At 37.3% G+C, this 20,701-nt stretch overlaps 3 protein-coding genes across 4 annotated transcripts; 1 reads left to right on the top strand and 2 right to left on the bottom strand.

Annotated features, from left to right (window-relative positions):
- The first annotated feature begins 275 nt into the window (after positions 1 to 275).
- On the top strand, positions 276 to 4,928 carry LOC132184672 (ATP-dependent DNA helicase). Of its 2 annotated transcripts, none has more exons than XM_059598392.2 (6): positions 276 to 600; positions 1,495 to 1,779; positions 1,961 to 2,134; positions 2,275 to 2,381; positions 3,038 to 3,372; positions 3,989 to 4,928. In XM_059598392.2, exons 1-6 carry the CDS (start codon positions 427 to 429, stop codon positions 4,573 to 4,575), a joined length of 1,662 nt encoding a protein of 553 aa, XP_059454375.1. In that variant the 5' UTR covers positions 276 to 426; the 3' UTR covers positions 4,576 to 4,928. The 2 variants fall into 2 exon arrangements, with proteins under 2 accessions (XP_059454375.1, XP_059454374.1); XM_059598391.2 differs by having other exon boundaries at positions 3,965 to 4,928.
- A 1,768-nt stretch (positions 4,929 to 6,696) lies between these two features.
- On the bottom strand, positions 6,697 to 9,272 carry LOC148584333 (uncharacterized). The gene is made up of 4 exons (XM_088517971.1): positions 8,922 to 9,272; positions 8,168 to 8,795; positions 7,732 to 7,962; positions 6,697 to 7,092 (listed from the first exon to the last, which is right to left on the bottom strand). Exons 1-4 carry the CDS (start codon positions 9,270 to 9,272, stop codon positions 6,830 to 6,832), a joined length of 1,473 nt encoding a protein of 490 aa, XP_088374097.1. The 3' UTR covers positions 6,697 to 6,829.
- Positions 9,273 to 11,663: 2,391 nt separating this feature from the next.
- Positions 11,664 to 20,496, bottom strand: LOC132183735 (autophagy-like protein). Its single transcript, XM_059597140.2, has 5 exons — positions 18,371 to 20,496; positions 15,506 to 17,174; positions 13,351 to 13,571; positions 12,674 to 12,887; positions 11,664 to 12,284 (listed from the first exon to the last, which is right to left on the bottom strand). Exons 1-5 carry the CDS (start codon positions 19,312 to 19,314, stop codon positions 11,868 to 11,870), a joined length of 3,465 nt encoding a protein of 1,154 aa, XP_059453123.1. The 5' UTR covers positions 19,315 to 20,496; the 3' UTR covers positions 11,664 to 11,867.
- Between the last annotated feature and the right edge of the window lie 205 nt (positions 20,497 to 20,701).

The raw sequence follows: 20,701 nt of genomic DNA, 5'->3' as shown, positions 1-20,701 counted from the left end.
GAGAGACTACTGCATGACAAGCTACCGTAGGATCTTCGGCCACGTGTCAGACCAGATCAACAACCGCCGTCATTTATAGACAAGCCTGGGCCCACATATATATCCATTAAATTCATACGTGTCTGCCAGCGCATGCTTACAGAACCCCGACTCAAATGACGAAACTAGCCCATTCTCAACCGTACATAATGGTCGCAATCATATAACAAACAAAGGTCATTTCGGTCATAAAGTCCCGCGCTTTCAAAACGACACGTGCTCGCCGTCCCTCGAACACCGTTAAAGCCTTGCCAAACTTTGTCTTCTAGGGTTTTCAGAATCTTCAGGATCAAAAAGCTCGTTGTTTTCAAGGGGTTTCGTTGTAATTTGGTTTCTCGGGAATTTGGATTCCTTTCGATTTCGTTTTCGTACGCTTGGGGAAAGTGGATGGTGCAGTTGATGAGATCCGCGAATATCAGGCAGGAGCCTGAAACGACGTCATCGTCGTCGTCGTCGTCATGCCGTGACAAGCTTCCGGTGAAGTTGGAGATCGAGGACTCGCTGGAGGAAGAGCACGGGTCGCTCAATAAGCGCTCGAGGCCTTCTCAGGCGTTTCAAGAGGTACGGAATCGATTTTGGTTTGTTTGGTTTTCAAGAAAATGTGGGGAGGGGTGAGGAAATGATGAAACTTTGGATTTTTAATCATTTCACACCTGATGAAAACATCGAATTATTTGAAAACGAGCCTTATTTTAATTTGTATTGAGTGAATTTTTTAATCTTAATTTTCCGAACTGCATAAAATATGAATAATTCAAAAGTGAATTTCCTTTTTTTTTTAGTCTCGTTTTTATTGGCAATCAAAAGGCGGATTAGGGTGTGTTTATTTGTTTCTTTTATATTGCTATGAGAAAAGATAGTTCTGAGTTTGTGTATTAGTTTTGTATTTGATTATCGACAGGGTTGCTGATTCAATGTGATTTGTTTACAAGAATAATTCTTTCTGAGAGTACATGACAGCTCCATTCTAAGAGCATATATTGATTCCTTGGAGATCGCGTTTGGGGTATTTGTGTATTAGTTTATAAAGGTTAAAATTTTGATTCGTTTTTAAGTTATATTAATGCTGCTGAAAATTTTGATCATGTTGCATTGAATAACAGACATATATAACTTGATCTTGCTGAAATTTTTTAAAATATTTATTATGGTTTTGTGTTTTAGTGAGGAAAAAAGATCTCTTTCAGGTACTTAGGTATGGTTAAGATTCGTTACTAGATCTATTTTTGGAGGGATTGGGTACAATATAGACATAGAGCTTCTTGCATTTCTTTTGGTTGTAATTTGGATTTTTTTGGTATTTGGATTATAATTATTTTTGGTTACTTAGACTTGTTTAGATTAATACCTATAGTGGGATTTGGGTTTCCTGAAAATTTTATGAGGCTTCATTGCTCTCCATAGTAATTGGATTCTTTTATTTGTTTGTTCTGCACGGGCTTGTTGACTAATCAGCAATGGAGTTCCGGAAATAATGCGTTCCCTATCCCTCCTTCACAATACAACCCGCTTGACGAGCCTAGCCCTTTGGGTTTACGTCTGAGGAAGAGCCCATCGCTGTTAGAACTAATTCAAATGAAGCTTTCTCAAGGGAGTGCTTCTAGTACAGGAGATGAGCAGAGTGAAGACTTTAGCGGAGTAGCTAAAAAGGAAATTAAGGGCACTGCTCTATCAGGTCCTGCTGACAAGCTAAAGGCTTCAAATTTTCCAGCTTCACTTCTGAGGATTGGGAGTTGGGAGGTATCTTCACGTAATTTTCTTCTTTTTTTTTTTTTCCTTTTCTTTTAATTTTATATATATATATAAAAAGAATGAAAAGGAAGAAAGGGAAGGAAAAAATCTTTAAAATTTTTCCGATACTGACATTCTGAGATTATAAAAATTTTATGACATATGTGACATATAACACTAAATTTTGCAGTATAAATCAAGATACGAAGGTGATTTAGTGGCAAAGTGTTACTTTGCCAAGCATAAGCTTGTTTGGGAAGTTCTTGAAGGTGGTCTAAAGAGTAAAATAGAAATCCAGTGGTCAGATATTATGGCTCTGAAGGCACATTGTCCTGAAAATGGACCTAGTTCATTTAATGTCGTGGTACGTATGACCTTATGCTTTCTCTGTGTGTGTGTGTGTGTGTATGTAGCCTATATATAGGTGGTTTGAATGTTCATTAAGGTGCTAAAGTGTGCATGTGTATAAATGGTTAACTAAGACACCTGTGATCTCTTGTGCAGCTGGCTAGACAGCCCCTTTTCTTCAGGGAGACCAACCCTCAGCCTAGAAAGCATACCTTATGGCAGGCAGCGGCAGATTTTACGGATGGGCAGGCTAGCATACAAAGGTAATAGTACGGATTTCTTTCATATTCTCTCTTTATATTTTTTTTTGATAAGTAAGACTTAGCTAGAAAGTCTTCCGAGGACTTAGGTTGTTCCAGGAAGCTTATAGTTTGCTGGATGATGTTCCAATCTATTTCCATACTTTTTCCAATATGGCACGAAGAATTTGCCATGGCACTACACTGTTATCAGGTTCTGTATGTATATCTCCTGCTTAGCTTTCAGGTAGTGCAGCCCTGGCTGCATGCAACTAATTTTTTTTTAGAAATTTCTTTTCTTCAGCCCATGGCATAGTACATGTTGCAATCTTGGTGTTTTTCCTAACTCTTTGTGCATATCTGAAGTATTTCTTTTGCTTTATGCCAAAAACAAGAGGAAGCGTTTATAGTAAAAGCCATTTGTTCCAGTTGCACATTTGCAGTTTCATTTCTTTAGAGAACATATATGTTCATTATGATGCATATAGAACTCTTAAAAGTTACCTGTCTCATTGAAAGTCCCTTTTTTAATATATCAGATTCTACATTTTATCATTTGTGGCATGACAACCTTATGCATGAATCTTCAACCCTTCTATTTAAAGATGCAATTATGTGTTTGGGTATTCAGTTTGTGAGACTTTAGTTTGATGGTTAATTTTGATGTTATTGTTTTGTAGGCAACATTTTCTGCAATGCCCACAAGGGTTGTTAACCAAGCATTTTGAAAAGCTTATCCAGTGTGATATGCGCCTCAACTTCTTAAGCCAACAGCCAGAGATAGTTTTGGATTCACCATACTTTGAACAGCGGTCTTCTGTATTTGAAGACACTGAAGAATCTAAAGACCATAGTTTTGATCAAGTGGATAGTCGTAGGGCATCTGTGTCTGGTTTCCAGGATGTAGCTTCACCAACTGCCACACAGTCATCTTCATTGAAGATTGAGCAAAAACAGGATTCTGCTGGTTTGCTGTCGGAAAATCGTTTACGAGAGGCTCCTTCCCCCAGTTCAGGTACAATGGCAAGCTTGAGCGTTGTTTTGAGCATGCTGATTGATAGCTTTTTACTGTTTTTTTTTTTTTTTTTTCCTTCTGCAATTTAGCTGTGGGCATTATCAGATCATGGCATGATTTTGAACAGCAATAGATTTTTCTGCTGCTTTTGATGCACTGTGGTGGGAAAGTTTTTTGGTCTCAACCTTGTGGTAATCGATAATGCTTCTTACGATGATTCTGATGTCTTAAATATTTATTGAAGTTACAATCTTAAGTTATCATAGAGCTTAGGAAATTGATACACTGATACTGAATAAATTCGAACTACCAGGGCTTGTCAAACAGTTCACATGTTTAAACTTTAATGTCTAATCATTTCAACTATGTTTCAAACTTGAGAACTGTTTGTAGCGGAAAGGCCTTTGGTTCTCCTTTTAATCCTGTTGATGTTTCTGGATACTAGACTTTTTCTTAGCCCGAGGATTTTTGCACTAAAAAAATTTCATACCTTGAGAAGGATATTTGGTATTATTATGGACTACAAGTAATACTGATTACATAGTCTGCCTCATGTCGTCCATTCGTTAATTGATTAACTTTCTCATGTTAGTGATGGACACTCGTGCAATTGAAGGTAATTCTGAAGCTGTTGATTCTGCGGGTTCAAGAAACTGGAACCAGATAAAATTGGGTGGGCTCCATCCATCCATGTCAATGAGTGATCTAGTGAACCATATTGGACTTTGTATTTCAGAACAGATGACTTCTGGTAATCTGCCCGCCGCCGATGAAGAAGGTTCAGGATACCCAGGCATACTTGAGGACATTGCTCAGTACCTGCTCAATGACAATCAATTTGCCGCTGCTTCTGATGAGAAATCCCTCATGTCAAGGGTCAATTCTCTCTGCTGCCTTTTGCAGAAGGACAATACCACAGTTCAGAGTTCACCGGATAACGGGGAAAGTTGTGCGGAGGGACCTGACGGTGGAACGGGCGTTCAAGTTAAGCACAACTCGGAACAAATACATGATAATAAATATAGAGCTGACTTGAAAGTTTCTGACCAGGATACAAGGGATGTATCTGGCAGCAAGCAGGTATCAGCTATGTCAAGGAAAGACTCATTTGGGGACCTCCTGCTTCATCTCCCTCGAATTGCATCCCTCCCAAAGTTCTTGTTTAATATTTCAGAAGAAGATGGTGAGAGTCCATCTAGATAGTTCTCTTGTTTATTATTCCATAATTGCAAGAATCAGACTAGATCGCAATTTCTCTCTCTCTCTCTCTTGCATTGAATACTTACTGTCTGTTGAATATAATCTGATGTCTCCAATGAAGCGATCGTCTTTTACTTGAACCTGGGGAGTCATGGGATTCGGAAATTTGTTTTGATGAAGAATCCTGTTTAAGACCCATGTACAAATCTTTGTATTAGTTGTTGAAGCTCCTTTTGTTACATGCCTTCTTTATGTTCTATGAAGAGCGTGCTCTATTATCTACTTGTAGTAGTTGTACAATTCTTGCAAACGATCAGTTTATTTTATGGTTCTTTGGTGATTTTCCAGTGGTTTAACATGTTTTCCGACAATTCGACTTTCTTGTTTGAATAAGGAGTATCTAAAAAGAGATAGGCTAGAATCTAATAAAACTCTCACATTTTGTCCATCAAAATCCTAAGTGGTAAAGTGCCCTGTGCCATCAACTTAGGGCATGTGCCCTTTGCCGCCTAGGATTTTGATGAGCAAAAATGCAAAATGTGGAGGTTTATTAAATTTTAGCATTTCTCATTTAAAAAACGTAATACGACAGGTTCATGTCATGCAGTGCTTCAAAGTCAACACTGCTTAGTATTATTAGGTTTTTAATACTATTTGTAATGATGCAGCAAAAGTATTAGCTACATTTGCGCTAATTTCCATAAAGACTAATTAAGTTATAATTGAACTTTTTAAAATTAGGTAACCTTTTGCTGTTCACACCCATACTCACCAAATTTTCAGAAGACTCAAATTTTTAAAATTCTCATATTTTTATAAATATGATTTATTTTTTAATATAATTGTATTGACCGTTACTAAGCCTCTACCAATCAAATAGTGTTAAATCACAGGTACCAAAAACGAGTTGCACGGAACATCTTTAGATAATTTTTTTTAAACTCTTTAAGTTAACTCTGCCCACAAACATTATTCTCTTAGACCCTTCTAACCTCCTCGGAAAGTATCTTGGAGGGTGATTGATTTGATGGGTTATGTGGAGCCTGATGTTTATGGCATCGTTTGATAAACGATTTTGCCTGTATTTGGCTCTACATTATTCATCATACTTTTTTATTTTTTTAATATTCTCTTACTTTTCACATCATATCAATTATTTTTTATTATTATTCAAATAAAAAAATCACTACAAAACAAAAAATTTTCATTTTTTCATACCAAACATTCTTACTTTTTCACTTAAATAAAAAAAAAAAAAAAAAAAAAACTTTCTTACTTTTTTTCACATCAATCACTTCCTGCTACAGTATCGAACCAAAACCAAAACAAAATCGATATCTGACTTTAAACTTGTATAGGATTTTAGGGGAAGGAGCCCTGTCTCAAAACTTTATAGAGGCTAATTTCGATATCTGACCTTAAACTTGTATCCTTAGCAAACAAGTTGAATAATATATTCATAATGTTGTAAACTAACTATTTTGAATTAGAATCAATCTCATGTTCCTGTGTGTTTATTTTGTTTATTTCTTCTGTTTTTTTTTTTTCGTAACATGAATAATGACCCATACAGCACAGGATTTGGTTGTGATGAGGAAGGTTTGTCCATACTACATGACAGAATGGTTTCAAGTCGTACCAAAAAAAGAAAAATGCAGCTTGTCCAATTCTTTCACTCTCATTAGATGCATTTACACGATATCCATTTGGCTTGCCATGTTAATGTGTTTTGAGAGTTTTTTTTTTTTTTTTTTTTTTTTGATAAAAAGTGTTCCGATGTGACATAAAAGTAAAAACTATTTTTATGTTGTGAGAAGTGTTTTGTATTTTGAGTTGTTTGTTAATGTATTTATCTTAAGAACATAAAACAAAAGACAATAAAAAACACAAACAAACATGGCCAAGTGTGTTGCTTGAACCATAAAGATGATAATCTTGAGGCTATTATTATTAAGGTATAAGATAATGTGATCATGCTTATAAAGGGGCTCACATGACATTTTCTAACAAGCTTCATATAAATCCCACAGGAAGCAGAATAATATTCGTAGTAGATTAAATCGTAAATCAACAATCATGGTAGATTTGACACCAAAGTAAAATACTTCAAACAATAAACTCTAAGTTGGGTATATCATACATCACCTCTGCATTTACATTTGTATGGATACACCAAGAATTGTTTAAAGAAAACCCTTTACTAATTTCCTTGGATCTTTTGGTTTACTCTCTACTTGAACAGAAATGTAGTATTTTTTCATAAGTGGGCAGAATTTCTGAGAGAGTAGAGGTCATGTACTCCAGATAAGCTAAAGCATATAAAACATGAAGGATCTGTGGACTGCTCTTCTGATGAATAGAGCTCCAAGCACCGGCAATGGAAGGCATGACCACATGTAAAAACAGAAACAGCTGGAAGAATAGAAGGATCTAATTCTTCATCTGTTGGTGAACATGCAAGATCAATATCACATAGTTGACAGTTTTGTCCAAAAGGCTCAGTGGTAGGATCATCAAAACCTGCAATGAAGATTCTTATTACAAATGATGGTACCAAATTAAATAAGGAACCTTCATATCACAATAAAGAAGAACAATGCATCAAAACTTAAGTTACTGAACAACAATACAACTGTGTTAGCTTCCTCTATGGGCTTGTGGGTAGGGGTGGCAATTCGTGTTTGAGCTCGGGTCATGTCGAGGCATGAGTATAAGACTTCATAAGTCAACCCTAACCCGATTTATTTAATTAAATGAGTCGAATTTCTCAGTCATAACCCACTACTTTCGTGTTGGATTAGTGTCCGATTCACGGGTCGTGTAAGAAATTGTTAGCCCTAAATGTCGCATGTCGAGTTCGAGTAGTGTCTAGTCATGGGTATAAGACTATATAGGTCAACCCTAACCTGAACCATTTAATTAAATAGGTTAGACTGTGAACATTTATAGCCTAAACTTAAGCAAAATGACTTGCTGGACATTCTAAACCTGTTCCTTTTCTAAGATGCATATCTCATAGCAGCAAGTAAAATCTGGTACCAAAATTAAATCATACAATTATCCAGGACATAATCAGACTGTAAAGCTACACACAATGTGGATATTCTTAGAGTAAAATTTCAAATATGATGAAAAGTAAAGAGTTCCCTTTGGACTTACCATCCCACGAGATACGATTTGTTGGAAGATCCTGTTCTGAGTGCTGTTTGAATGGCTTTACAGAAGGTTGCTTCCTGAACTCAGATAGTTTTTCTGAAGGCTGCCTCCCAACTTGCTTTTCCAAAACTTTGTGGGAAGATGGAGTTCTATGGCTTTGACTCTTCTGAAAATGTGAAGTAAAATCTTTGCTCTTCCCAGTAGACAGATGCTTTGGAGTGTGGTCTAGTTTACCTACAGGAAACAGCTAGAACATTAAAAATATTGTTGTTGAATTAAAATAGGAGCACATGCAAAACTCAAGCTCCTATGCATGTAAGAGATGTTAAAAATTGTCAGGATAAAAATTTTCAATTTTCCTTTTTGTGGGGAATAAAGAGGTCTTATTTAAGCTAAAACAAAATGGAGTTAAGACTATAACACTCAGATTGTACATTACCTCTGTGATTATTCATCTTGGTGCCTCCATCTCCCCTGACTATCTGAGAATATGATGAAGATGATTCAGTTTGGGAGGTCTTGACTGCATTGTTATTACCATGCTGTACTTGAGGCCTCCGTTTATCAGGTATCAAGCTCATGTTAGACACATTGCCAGGATTCTTTGATTCAACTCTGGAGGTCCTGACAGTTTGTTCACCTGATTTTATCCAAACCTGCTTCATCCTTGGCAAGATAACCTCTCTGTGGCTAGAGGCTCTTGAAGCAGCAGCAGCAGCAGTAGCTTTAGGGCCTTGGGAGGTTCTGAGAGTAGAATTGTTTTCATTGGTGATCCTTGTAGCAGTAGCACTTGCTGATTTTATCCCAGATAAATTAACCTGCTTCTCAATTGGCAATATACTCTCTCTGTGCCTAGAGGTTCCTGAATGGGGGCCTATAGGGACTCTGTAGCTTCTATGGTGACCTGCATTTACATATATTGCATCTTCAGAACCACCTAAACTTGAGATTTTAGAAGAAGTTTGGCCATCTGTGTTGCCCACAAAGCCTGAAAAGCTTATATTAGAGGGTGAACTCTGGGGGATGATTGATTTTGCATTCATATTCCTATAAACTTCAGGAGCCCGGTTTCTTTGAGCACCATATTGATATCCCCTATGGTAACCTGCATTCAAGAATCTTGCATCTTCATATCCATTATGATATGTAACATTGGTTCTTGCATAAGTATTTCTGTAGCCAACTTGAGCAATCTGGTTTCTGTGAACACCATATTGATATCTATATCCAGTGTTTCCTCCACCGCCATGGATAAGAGAACCTCCATCAATCTGCTGACCAGGATAGTGAAGGACACCATTTTGAACAGGATTGTGGATGAAATTGTAGGCACTTGGTTCCCCAGAATCTTGAAGAGAGTGTCTGACTGGAAAATTACATCCACTGCTCATAGCATTTCTGTTAATCTGTGGCTGCTGGAAAGAATTTGATTGAGTTCCACAGAGCCTGACATTAGGAGACTGAAATCTATTGCATTCTTCAGGATTTTCATCTTGGTAATCTTCTGGTGCAATTCTCACTTTGTAAAGATCGCCCTTCTCCATTGGAAAAAAATAATTCTGGATAAAAAATAATGAACAAGAATTGCTTAGGTATCCTCCTTTTAAAGCTACAAATATATAACTAAAAGTCTGTAAAACCAATTCTTTAACAAAAAAACGGATGCAATCTACACGAGTTTCACATCATTGAGCAAATCTTTGAAAAAAAAAGAAAAAAAAAGAGCCAAACACAAATTAAGAAAAAAGCCAAATCTTGAACAGTTTGTGAAAAAGAGAAATCACCCACAAGAACACTTGGTATTATTCTATCAATGATACCAAAAAACTACAAAAGCATATTGCAGGAAAGATTGAATACCCCTAAACTTGAGTCGTAAGTCGGCTGTTGGAAGAAACTTGGTGAGCAAGAAGCCGTAATTACGTTCAGCACAAGTTTCTGCATAGTGAGCCCTAGAGCTGAGGGCTTTGGCTTTTATAGGTTTTGGGGGTGTGGGTTCTGCAAGGTCTCTAAAAGTTCGATTTGGCGGTTCTTGCAATTCCCTGCGGTAAGAGGATTTTAAAAAGGGGCGAGAATTCCAAATTAGCCCATGGAGTTTATGGGTAATTACAAAATTTTTCTTAAAAGGGGATTTGTGAAAACATTGTGAAGAGGAAAATAATAATAATAATAATAATAATCTAGAAGACTCATATTGTTCATTTATAATGTTCATCCATTATGCATTTCAAATTCATTACAAGAAAATTAGTAATATCTGTTCTTTCAGGATAAACAAATTCTTTAAATTGAAGAGGTAATTGCACAATTTAAAGTTTAGAGAGCGAGAAAAAAATATAATTTAAAGAAATTGGATGATAATTTGGAGAGAGAGGAGAAAAGTGTAACTTAGAGAGAGTTATTTATAAATATTTGAATTTGTGTGTGAAATCAAATAATAAAAAAGTTATACAGCTTTTTTAGAGAATATTAATGTCCACAATTGGCTTAGGGCATGATGCCAACAAATGTGTTGGTATGTATCAAGTTGCTCCAATAGCTTGTTTTATTACAAATTTATTCAATGTAAAACTTAAAGGGAATTTCTAATTTTATAAAATTGCAATATTGTGAGGGTATAAATTCCAAGTTTATGGTAATCATATAATCTGTAGATTACTTCTTTTTGTACCAGCATAATTATTTAATTTCATATTAATTACTGAAAGTTGGTTTAAGTTTCTAATATAGTTAATTATATTTATTGGCTCAAAATCATGTCCGCTACAATTTAATTAAGGGAAAATGTATGATAAATCCTTGAGTCAGCCCTTCAAAATTTTAATATCCTTAAGTTTTTTTTTTCTTCGAAAACTTAGTCCTTGAGTCAATTGAAATGACAATAAAATTCCTACCGTTAAACTTTTTTAACAGATGTTAGGAAAACTCAAAACACACCATTTTACTCCATTAAAATATTAATTTTTTATTAATTTAATTAAAAAAATTAAATCTAAAAAAAAAAAAAACCCACCAAACCCCCCTGGGGGTGGCCGCAAGCCACCCCTGGGTGGGTTGCCACCCAGGGGGTCGGTTCCTTCAAATTTTTTTTTTTTTTTTTTCAAGATTTAATTTTTTTAATTAAATTAATAAAAAAAATTAATATTTTAATGGAGTAAAACGGTGCATTTTGAGTTTTCCTAACATCTGTTAAAAAATTTTAACGGCAGGGATTTTATTGTCATTTCAATTGACCCAAGGACTAAATTTTTGAAAAAAAAAAACTTAAGGATATTAAAATTTTGAGGGGCTGACTCAAGGATTTATCATACATTTTCCCTTTAATTTAATATTGAGTTTGGCTTGGTTCTAGTGAAAAAATATGTACAAAATTAAAAAAGTGAGGAGATAGTCTCCAGTAAAAAAAAATATGAAAAATTATACTTTACCCAGCTAAAGTTAGGGGTGATTTTCAATTTGACCTCCAATGTTTCAATTTTTTTTAAAAAAAAAATAAAAATTGGAGGTACAAAAATGGCCAAAGGGGTGGCTACGGCCCTTTTTTTAAATTTTTTTTATTAAAAAAATAAAAATTAGGAGCTATATGAAAATTTTAAGATAACATTAGTTGAATTGAAAAAAATTTACAAGTTTGAAGGGTGCATTGCAAAAATTGAAATATTAGAAGTTGAATTGAAAATCACTCAAAACTTTGGGGGAGGGGGGTAAAGACTGTAAAGTATACTTTTCCCAAAAAAAAAAAAAAAAAAAAAAAAACCTAGAATTATCTTCCAATCTTGCAATCTGCAGGCATTGTTTGAATTTTTTCACTTGAGGCAAGCCAAACTCATTTGAATTTTTTCACTTGAGGCAAGCCAAACTCAATATTACTCGCAACTGCTACACAAGTGAAGGATGAAATTTGGATAGATAAAAACCAATTTAAGATCAAGAGGTAGATAATATTCACTTTTTTTTTTTAATATATTTATAGAAAAGGAGTAGCTATATATACAAAGGAGAGAGTAAACTTAATTGGATCATCAACTATACACAGAATCAAGTTCATCTCCCACCAAGTGGATTTAACTTTTGAATGTCATATCAAATATGTACACTTGGATTCTTCTTCCGTCACGTCTATCTGCCTGAAGCAGGGATCAGGAAGGGGGTGGTGAATGAATGGTGGTATCAGGTAACATAGCTACTGTCACTACGAAATATTCACAGCCTATTGGGAGACCGAAAGGGTTCAAGGTTGATCCTGAATTCAAGGTCAACCGATCGGTCCCCATGTCAGAGGTCAGATGATCCGTTTGATCCGCTCTACCGTGCTCAGGTCGAGTTGAAGTAGGAGGCGATGACTTTACGGTCTGGCGTTCAATATGCACAATCTGCCCAACAATGTAGTTAGGTCGGCTTGGAAGATGGTCAGCAAACAAGGCCACAGATTCAGCAGACAAGTAGTAGTTTGAGCAGTTCCTACTGATTGCCTCATAATGCCCAGCTGAGTTAAGAACAAATGCAGCAATCTCATGAACTTCCAAGCGGCCAAAACATATTTTTTCCTTGTTTGCCTATAGCAAGATCAAAAGCAATAACAACCCATTAGTTCATGGCTCAATCAAGTAGAGTCTGATAGATTTCACTATTCAATGAAAAATGACGAATAACGCACTCCTTTTACCCTATGACTTCTTTTATAAGTAATTGAGGTATAAAAAAGACATAAGGTAACCCTAAGTACACAGAAAGTATACAAGAAAAGCCACCTAGCTAGTGGGATAAAAAAAAAAATGGTTTTACCCTAAGACTTATCATGCCAAAGGGGTTAAAAGGAATTCAGTAAACGCGTTGGCAATCAGGTGGTGAACCACCGTTTTAAGTCAATCCACCACATTTGATTCTGTTAGCAGACAACCAATAAACCCATAGAACACCATGAATAAATCAATTAACAAGTTACCTGCTTCTCAAGTTGATGTTTAGTGTATAAAGTTTTAACAAGCTCTTTCTTCTCTTCTAAATCCTTCCTAAGCTGTTCATTTGCAGTCTCAACCCTTAGGTACTTGCCAAGTAGCTCTTCACGGTGCCTGGACAAGAAACTAACTTTATCTGCAAGGATCCGGACGCATCTTCGAAAATCGGCAGTATCGTCGTCTTCATTGTCATTGAGGGAACTGAAACAATTCAAATCAAAGCAACAAAAAACCACAATCATGGAGCATGTCAGTGCAAGAATCCACAACCCCAAGCCCAGTTAAAATAAATAAATAAAGAATCTACTTTCTTCTTAACATTGATAGAACTTTCTCTTGCACCAAGCTCCACATGACAACAAAACTTAAAAACCTCCTGTTTCACCAGAAAATTGAAGAGTGTTTTGGAAGAGCCATTTATCACCTTAACTCTATGCCCTCCCATTCTTTTGACTTGCAACTTAATTAACTGATTTTAGTGTCAGCGTGAGTGATCATTGATCCATTTGTATGCAAAGAAGTATAGTGAGTCATGCACAACGTTCACTGGAGGATTTGTAAAACCCTCCTCTGCGGAGGGATAGAGAAAAGGGGGTTGGGGAGGAGGATCAATATAAGATTTATTACAAAAACATTACGATGAGTGTTCTGGCAAGCGACTTACTTGGCCAAAGATTGAGCTAAAGTATGCAACGAATCTGCAAAAGCGGCTACTCCACCCGGTGCATGAACACAGCTTCGAAGTCTTTCAAAAAGGCCACGCATTTTCAGGGCAGATGCACGCAGTGCACTATACTCTGAGGCCCTCCGATCAGCTGCACAAAGATGGGTCTGGGCTTCCTCTCTTGCTTCATGCAAACAATTCTCCAAGTGCGCACAATTCATCTGTCATGCAGGGGACAGACTAATAAGAAAATAGGGAAGCCAAGGCCAATGGGATGAAATTACTAAACAATTGTTTCTCTAAAAGACAAGCAATTATAGTTGTCCGAAGATGATTTATTGGAGACACCTAATAGCACAACCAGACAAAGGGCTATAATTCACAACCCAAAATTCCTTGATATATATATATATATATATATATATATATTCATTTATGTATTTTAACAAGACATCTTTGATCCACTCTACAAACTGAAAGCAAGATCTAGGAAAAAAACACACAACGCCTGGATCTTGCATCTAAATGTCAAACAACAATACTACCTCAAATTGTGTTGATGCCCAGTTAGCAATAAAGTGCCAAATGTTTATGTTATCATTAGTAGAATAGTGAAGAAAACAAGGCAACTATGTCTGCCGTGTAGTTTTATGGTCAAAGAAAACAGAAGACTCTGACTCTGGTTCACACAAGCTAACATATAACAGCCACTGAGGCCGGAGGATTTTATATTTCATTCTTTTATCAAGTCTTTTATTATGACTAATTTCTTAATAAACAGGGCCAGAGAATTGCTTAGCTGGTTAGCTTCAACAAAGGGCAAATTGGTTTTTGCATGCATCTCCTTCTAACGAACAGGTAGTAAAATAGTGGCCAAGTTTGTTAATGTGTTTTGGGATAAGTGGATACTCTCAAAGAAGATCTGTAGAGATCTTTAATCAGACCAACCAACGATATTTCCATTCAGGTGAACCAATATTGCATCCCACAAGACCAAAGCATCATGAAAAGGCTACCTGAAACCTTTAAAGTTTCACCTACAAAAGAATTTTCATTCATGCATAACTAAACAGTAAGCCAATCTCACGAAGCCCTAAAGTTATAGTTTTTCCATAGCAACGAAGAATGTCAAAGAATGAGATTATGAGAACATAAAAAGAACATGGATTATAATCTCTTCACAGAGCCAACCAATATGAAAAAGAATTATTTCATAACAAAACATTGCAATTAGACTCTAATAAGATTAATTACCGAAAAATAATCAGTTTTTCCAAAGGACTTGACTAAAGTCATTATAAGACAATAGGAACGCAGAAACCCCAATTCAGAAAGCATGGTCCCCAACACCAACCCCCCCCCCCCCCCCCCCCCTTCTTTTAAGGAAAAAGCTGTAGAACAACTAAAGCTCAGCTGAACAGAGTTTGTCTATTGTAAACTTTCCTCTCTAATTTGTCACAATTTACGAATATTAAACATGTTGAAGATCTCTAGGATTCACAATTTCATATAGTGCTCATTTTTCTCTTTCTAGAGCAGTTTGCATGCTAAGCTGCATTTCCAGTTTTCTGTTGCAACTAAGCTTAACCATGTAATAGAAAGTCCACATGTATGTCGCGAGCTCCAGTATTTCTATATGCCACACATCAATTGTTCAAAGGTATCATTAGATTCTAGGCATATACAAAAACTCAGTTTCCAGATTAATAGCCTAGCATCCTAATTCCTACGTGCTAAGTTACTAAAGGAACTGACATATAACAATTTTTTTAGGTCAAACTCGCCAATAAGATCGCTTGTGTCACTGTGGATATATGCATGTTGGCACTCTACTAAAAATGATAACAAAAGTCAGCAAGGTAAAGCAACTAAACCATGCTAAGAGATATAACTAAATTTAGTTTTGCATACATCACAGATAACAACATCTCACAGAAATTCCAAAAGATAAGTGTAAATATCAGAAGGGCAGAAAGCAAGGGAGAGGAATCGTCTGAAACCTAGTTATAAAACGAGCAACACAGAGAGAAAGAGAAATAGAGGTTAAATTTGTAAAGAATTAATGGGCAACTATTAAAACCATTAAGCAATTAATTTGTACAAAATCCTATTAAAAAAAATGGACGAGAAATGTATTTTATCAGCTAGCTAATACCTGAGATTCATCAAGGAGCTTCCGACTCGCTTCCAACTCCCTCCTAAGCAATGCAACCTCGTCCATGCTAGCTTTAAGCTTGGTTTCAGTGTCAGTCAATTGGTCTGACTTGTCTGCAAGTGCACTTTGTAATTCCATCAAAAGATCACTGCTGACTTTGGAATCCAAACCCAGCTCAGCTGGTGGGTCTGAAGGCAAAATATTTGGATGTTCAGGCATGCTCTCAGCAGTAGAACTGTTTGTAAAGGACATGCCCAACTGTTCTACCATCTTATCTTTCCCTGCTCGGTCACTGAGTAGCAATTCTTCGCGATGTGGCTCCAACATTGAGGAATCAAGTTGATGATTTTGTATTCCGGAGGAATCCATCATATTCTCATCCACCCCTTCTCGAGCTTTGGCTGGTTGCCCAGTGAAAAGCCCCAGTTTTGCATCCAAAGAATTTGAGATACAAGAAACCTCATCCATGGGCTCGGATGTAGATATGCAAGGTATGTGGGCCTCACTACCTAAGATTTCTGGCTTGCAGTCCTCAGCCTTCTCAGCCAAAAGGGCAAAGTCAGTTGTATCTTTGTTACTTGAGAGATTCTGCCCTTGCATATAGCAATCAGACAATCTCTGCTCCAATTCTTGAATGCGTTTCTCATATGACACGCACTGCATCTGCTTCGTCCTGAGCATAGATTGTAGGTGTTTCCCATATTCATCTTTCAGATGCAAGGCTTCAGCTGTCTTCTCTGCAGCATTCTTTAATATACCATCCAACTTATTATCATCCAGAGATTCATATTCAAATTCATGGCTGAGAGAACAAATCAAGGCAATTGCAGAAGCAAGTTCAGCTTTCAGTTTTGCATTCTCAACTTCCATTTTGCTAGTCCCAGCAATCTCCACCAACTCACAGCCTTCAAGAAGCTCCTCAGTGTCCACAGAAATCTCTTCAACCTCAGCCGAATGAGAACTGTCATTAGACAAAGAAAATGAACCTTTTAAGCTTCCATGCTTCTCACCCTTGAAAGGCAATCCTGCCAAATACTCAGGAGCATACCGATCCAGGTCTGAAATGTCAATATCAAGCAAACCAGTGTCAAAAGGAGCAATATTGACATCACACTGACTAGGGGTATCATATAATCCCATGGATGCTAATACATCCCTAGGTATGTAAGAACCATAAGCCTTCAAAAACTCCTCCCGTCTCCTCACCTCATCCTCCCTCTTTGTAGCAAGCCTTTCAGCCAACTGTCCAGCCATGCCCATGTAAAGCTTCATTGAAGCCTTTCTTCTCACAACTTCTGCGAGGCAGCCCCTATATGCTGGGCCAATCCCATGGACTAACTTCAAGTCCATAAACAGATCACCCTGACGCACCATTGCCTCTCTAAAAACAGGAAACTGTAACTTAGCATCTTTGATGACATAAGTAACATAAGTTATATTTTGCATGTAATTATGCACAAAGATGTTCATTTCATTCTTCTTCTCCCTGAAAATGTCCAGCAGCTTAGAAATTGCACAATCAAAATCCTGCATCTTTCGTAGGTGATTCTTCTCATGGACATCATACATAGGACCCAAGGCTGAAACTGCATCATGAGGACGGAGTGATGAAGATAATTGGCTGGACAGACAGTCATCCACAAGTCTCTTCACCGTATTGACATCTTTGCTGCACGAATACAGATATATGTACTTATTGGTCAAATTGATAACATTTTAGAAATCATAGGATTACAGCAGAACAAGGCATCATAGATGCACATACTACGGAATTCAAACTGCAAATACAAACTGTACATGATTACAACAGCGATTAAGTTTCTTCCTCATGTATTAATGCAGTTTCATCTCATATATTTTTTAAAGAGAATCATGATGCTGTATTTTAAGAGCTTTCTGCTGCTAGTTTATAGAAGTAAAATTTATTTTGGGGAAGGGTACATGATAACATTATTCCAGGATAAAACCCTCAAAGGTACCCACCATTCAATCATCTCATGCAATTATAGCGAGCACCCAGATGCCTCAAGTGCTTCTTTCACTGAATCACCAACAAGAAGGATGTCTTTCCTCTTTTAGCCTACTCAAGGAAGCCTTCCCCAGCTTTCTCCCTCCCTCCACCTCTTTTTTATGTCAATAACTCCATCCCAATTCCCAATGTATATAATGAGATCCTCCATCTCACTTTTTATTGACTGTCTATAGTTCCATTCCCATTCCCAAAGTACAGGCAGTAGAGGCAACCAAATGAGGTCCAAAACCCTAAAAAGGTAGTTCCCTTTTCTAATGGCGCATTATGCATTGTGGTTTCAACATCACGATGTTGCTAGCAGTATACACAATGAAGACTAACTAATGTAAAGCATAAATGCATGTCTGTTGGAGAATCTATACATATGGCTAAAAGCTTAACAGTACATATTTGGGAAGTAAGCACTGATGGTGCATATATGCAATGGAACAAGTACTGAGGCATATAAGAATGAAACAAGTAATGAGGCACACATGCAGGTCTATTACATATACCAGAGAGCCAATTGCACATGGTTGGTTACCATGAGCCTTTAATTAGTTTCGATATAAAAATCTTCAAAAAAACAGTCTCCATGTGAGAAAAGCCAAGTATAATATTAACCTGAGATTAGCAGTGTTGGAAGAAAATTGCACACAGCAGTAATAGGGAAACAGCCTAAAATCAGTTCCTGACAACTATGAAACTTAGCCACAACATACTTTAGAAACGATCAAATGACCCATCCAGTAAGAATTTGAATCAACCCTAGAGTGAGGAGCAAAAATAGACATTTTGAAACCAAACAAAAAAATGAGTAGCTGAAACTACGGCAACGATAAAAGATAGCCCACCTCAAAGATTGCAGTATACTCTTTTGCTCGTTGATGTATTGCTGGTGATCCTTAATCATCACCTCCAAATTCTCAGTAGGAGAAAAGGTCCTACTAGCAAACAAATCTTCAACCTTGCGTTTCACCTCGCCAAACATTTGCTTAAATTGTGAAACCTTATTCTCAAACTGCCCGTGGGAACTGCTACAATTATCAGCTGACTTCCGCAAGTTCTCTTCCTTCACAAAATCCAGTAAGCACTTGCGGGTAGCAGTCTGTACACCAGGGGGAAGCTTGATGGATCTCAATTTATCAATATCCCTACCAAAATTCATTAGCAGATCAGAATGAACCCGGCGCTGTTGTGAATAACGTTTCATGAAGTCCGTGTAATTTTGGTTAATCATCTTATAGTATTGATCCAAATTACCCGTAGCAACCTCCAATGCCCTCTCTTGAACCAGTAGCTCCTGCAAAAGCCTCTCACAGTGATCATATTTCACCTGGCTACGACTATAAATCGCATGCCCCCGTTGGTAATGATACCTGAATTGGCGCTCATATGAAGGCAAAGCCTTCAAAGCAGGGTCAGAAGCATCATCCAAAGGATGAGGATTATGTGTCGAGGACGGTGGTGGAGGGTCTCCAATATCCAGTACATCAACCTGTTCCGGCGGAGGAAGCGGAGAATTGGTTTGCAGTCTTGCCTTATTGAAGATGAACACTTCCCGGTCAACTGAAGGAAGCTTATATGCCGAAAGCGACCGCTGCGGCTCAAGTTTCATGTCCAAGCAGAGAACAAGCTGGTCATTGAAACTAATCATCGACACGGATTCAATGGTCCGCATAACCGCCTCAACTGGCGTGGTTTCATCGCAGTCGAGCTCAAATGAATGTCCATTCTCAGCAATTTGAACCATAAGCTTGCCTCCATGAACTGAACCTTGGGAGATAGATGAACTCATCTTATCGTCAGAACAAGAGTTCTCCACCACAAACTCCTAGCAAACACAATTAGAGCCCCAATACCACTTTGCTCATACAATGGAATTTTCAACCCCAAACTGCAAAACTAGTCGAGACAAGCTCTCAGCTAAAGCTGAAACAACAAGAAGCAATTCAATTCGACTCCTCTAACAGACAATCCTCACCCAGATGAAGAATTCCCAATTGTTAGACCTTAAGCCTCGAAAAACCCCGGATTTATTCCCAATCACCACCAAAATCTGCAAAAGCAGCCTATTTCTCAACAAACCCACTAAGGATTTTAACGGAAAATGACACTAACTGTGATCGACCCAGCATTGGTACCACCAACACAAGCTACCCGCCGGAGATTATCCCACAAAAAACCTCAACTTTAATCTCCAATCCTTCCCAAAACCCTAATCAACACCAACCAAGCACAACAATCGCCCAAAAAAATACCAATTCCCCCACAAACCCACCAACGATTATGCCCGAAACCCCCAAATTATCACCAACCCACCATTAAGTTCCACAAATTATCCCAAATCCCACCAGACCCAACAAATTTTTCCCAGTAAAATCCCCAATTTCCTTTCCACCAAGTCCCGATTCTTCCCAGAAATGAACACCCCACAAACAAAACCACCCAAAACCAAGAAACGACCAATCGAATCAAATATAAACTTCAAGCAAATGGGTTAATGAGAAAACTTAGACTAAGGCACCAAGACAATCAACAAAAGGCGATTACGTGAAGATAAGAATCTTCTAGGTTTTTTTTTTTATCTCAGCAACAAGGTTTTCACGAAACCCCTTTTATCTGTGCTCGTTATTATTGTAATCTACGCAATCTTATCCCCCTCCTCCTCCTTCTTCACCGATTTTTTCTGCTACTCTTTATTTTTCTTTCCTTTTTTTTTTCAATAAACAAACACAGAGAACCTTCTGCGAGAAGCAACCACCAACACCAAGCGTAGCAGAAGAGCTCTCTCTCTCTCCTCTCTCTCCCTACGATAACTTCGGAAGCACAGAAAAGCAAGCAGCTTTATATCGCTCGGATATGATTGCACTTTTTTATTCGTACCACAATTTCACACTCATATTTTAGTACTACTCTGGAACACCAAAAAAGAAAAGAAATTTGTTGTGCTAAATATCAGAAACTTCCCTAGCCTAACTATCAGAAACTACCCTTAAGGTTTCCATTCTAAAAATAATTCTCCCCGCAGTTTTATTCTTATGAATAATCCTTAGGCTCCGGTACCGACTTCAACAATATATTCACTTTTTGGTGGTTTTGGTTGGCAGCCTTCATTCAAAATTGGATTGTTTAGATTTGTTCTATCTTAATTAATTACTTTTTAAATGCATTTCTTATCTCAT

Source organism: Corylus avellana, chromosome 7 (assembly GCF_965113065.1).
Source record: "Corylus avellana chromosome 7, dhCorAvel1.hap1.2, whole genome shotgun sequence".
In the NCBI taxonomy this organism is placed as follows: domain Eukaryota; kingdom Viridiplantae; phylum Streptophyta; class Magnoliopsida; order Fagales; family Betulaceae; genus Corylus; species Corylus avellana.
The sequence above is the reverse complement of the archived record's forward strand: the minus strand, read 5'-3'. Positions and strand labels throughout refer to the sequence as shown.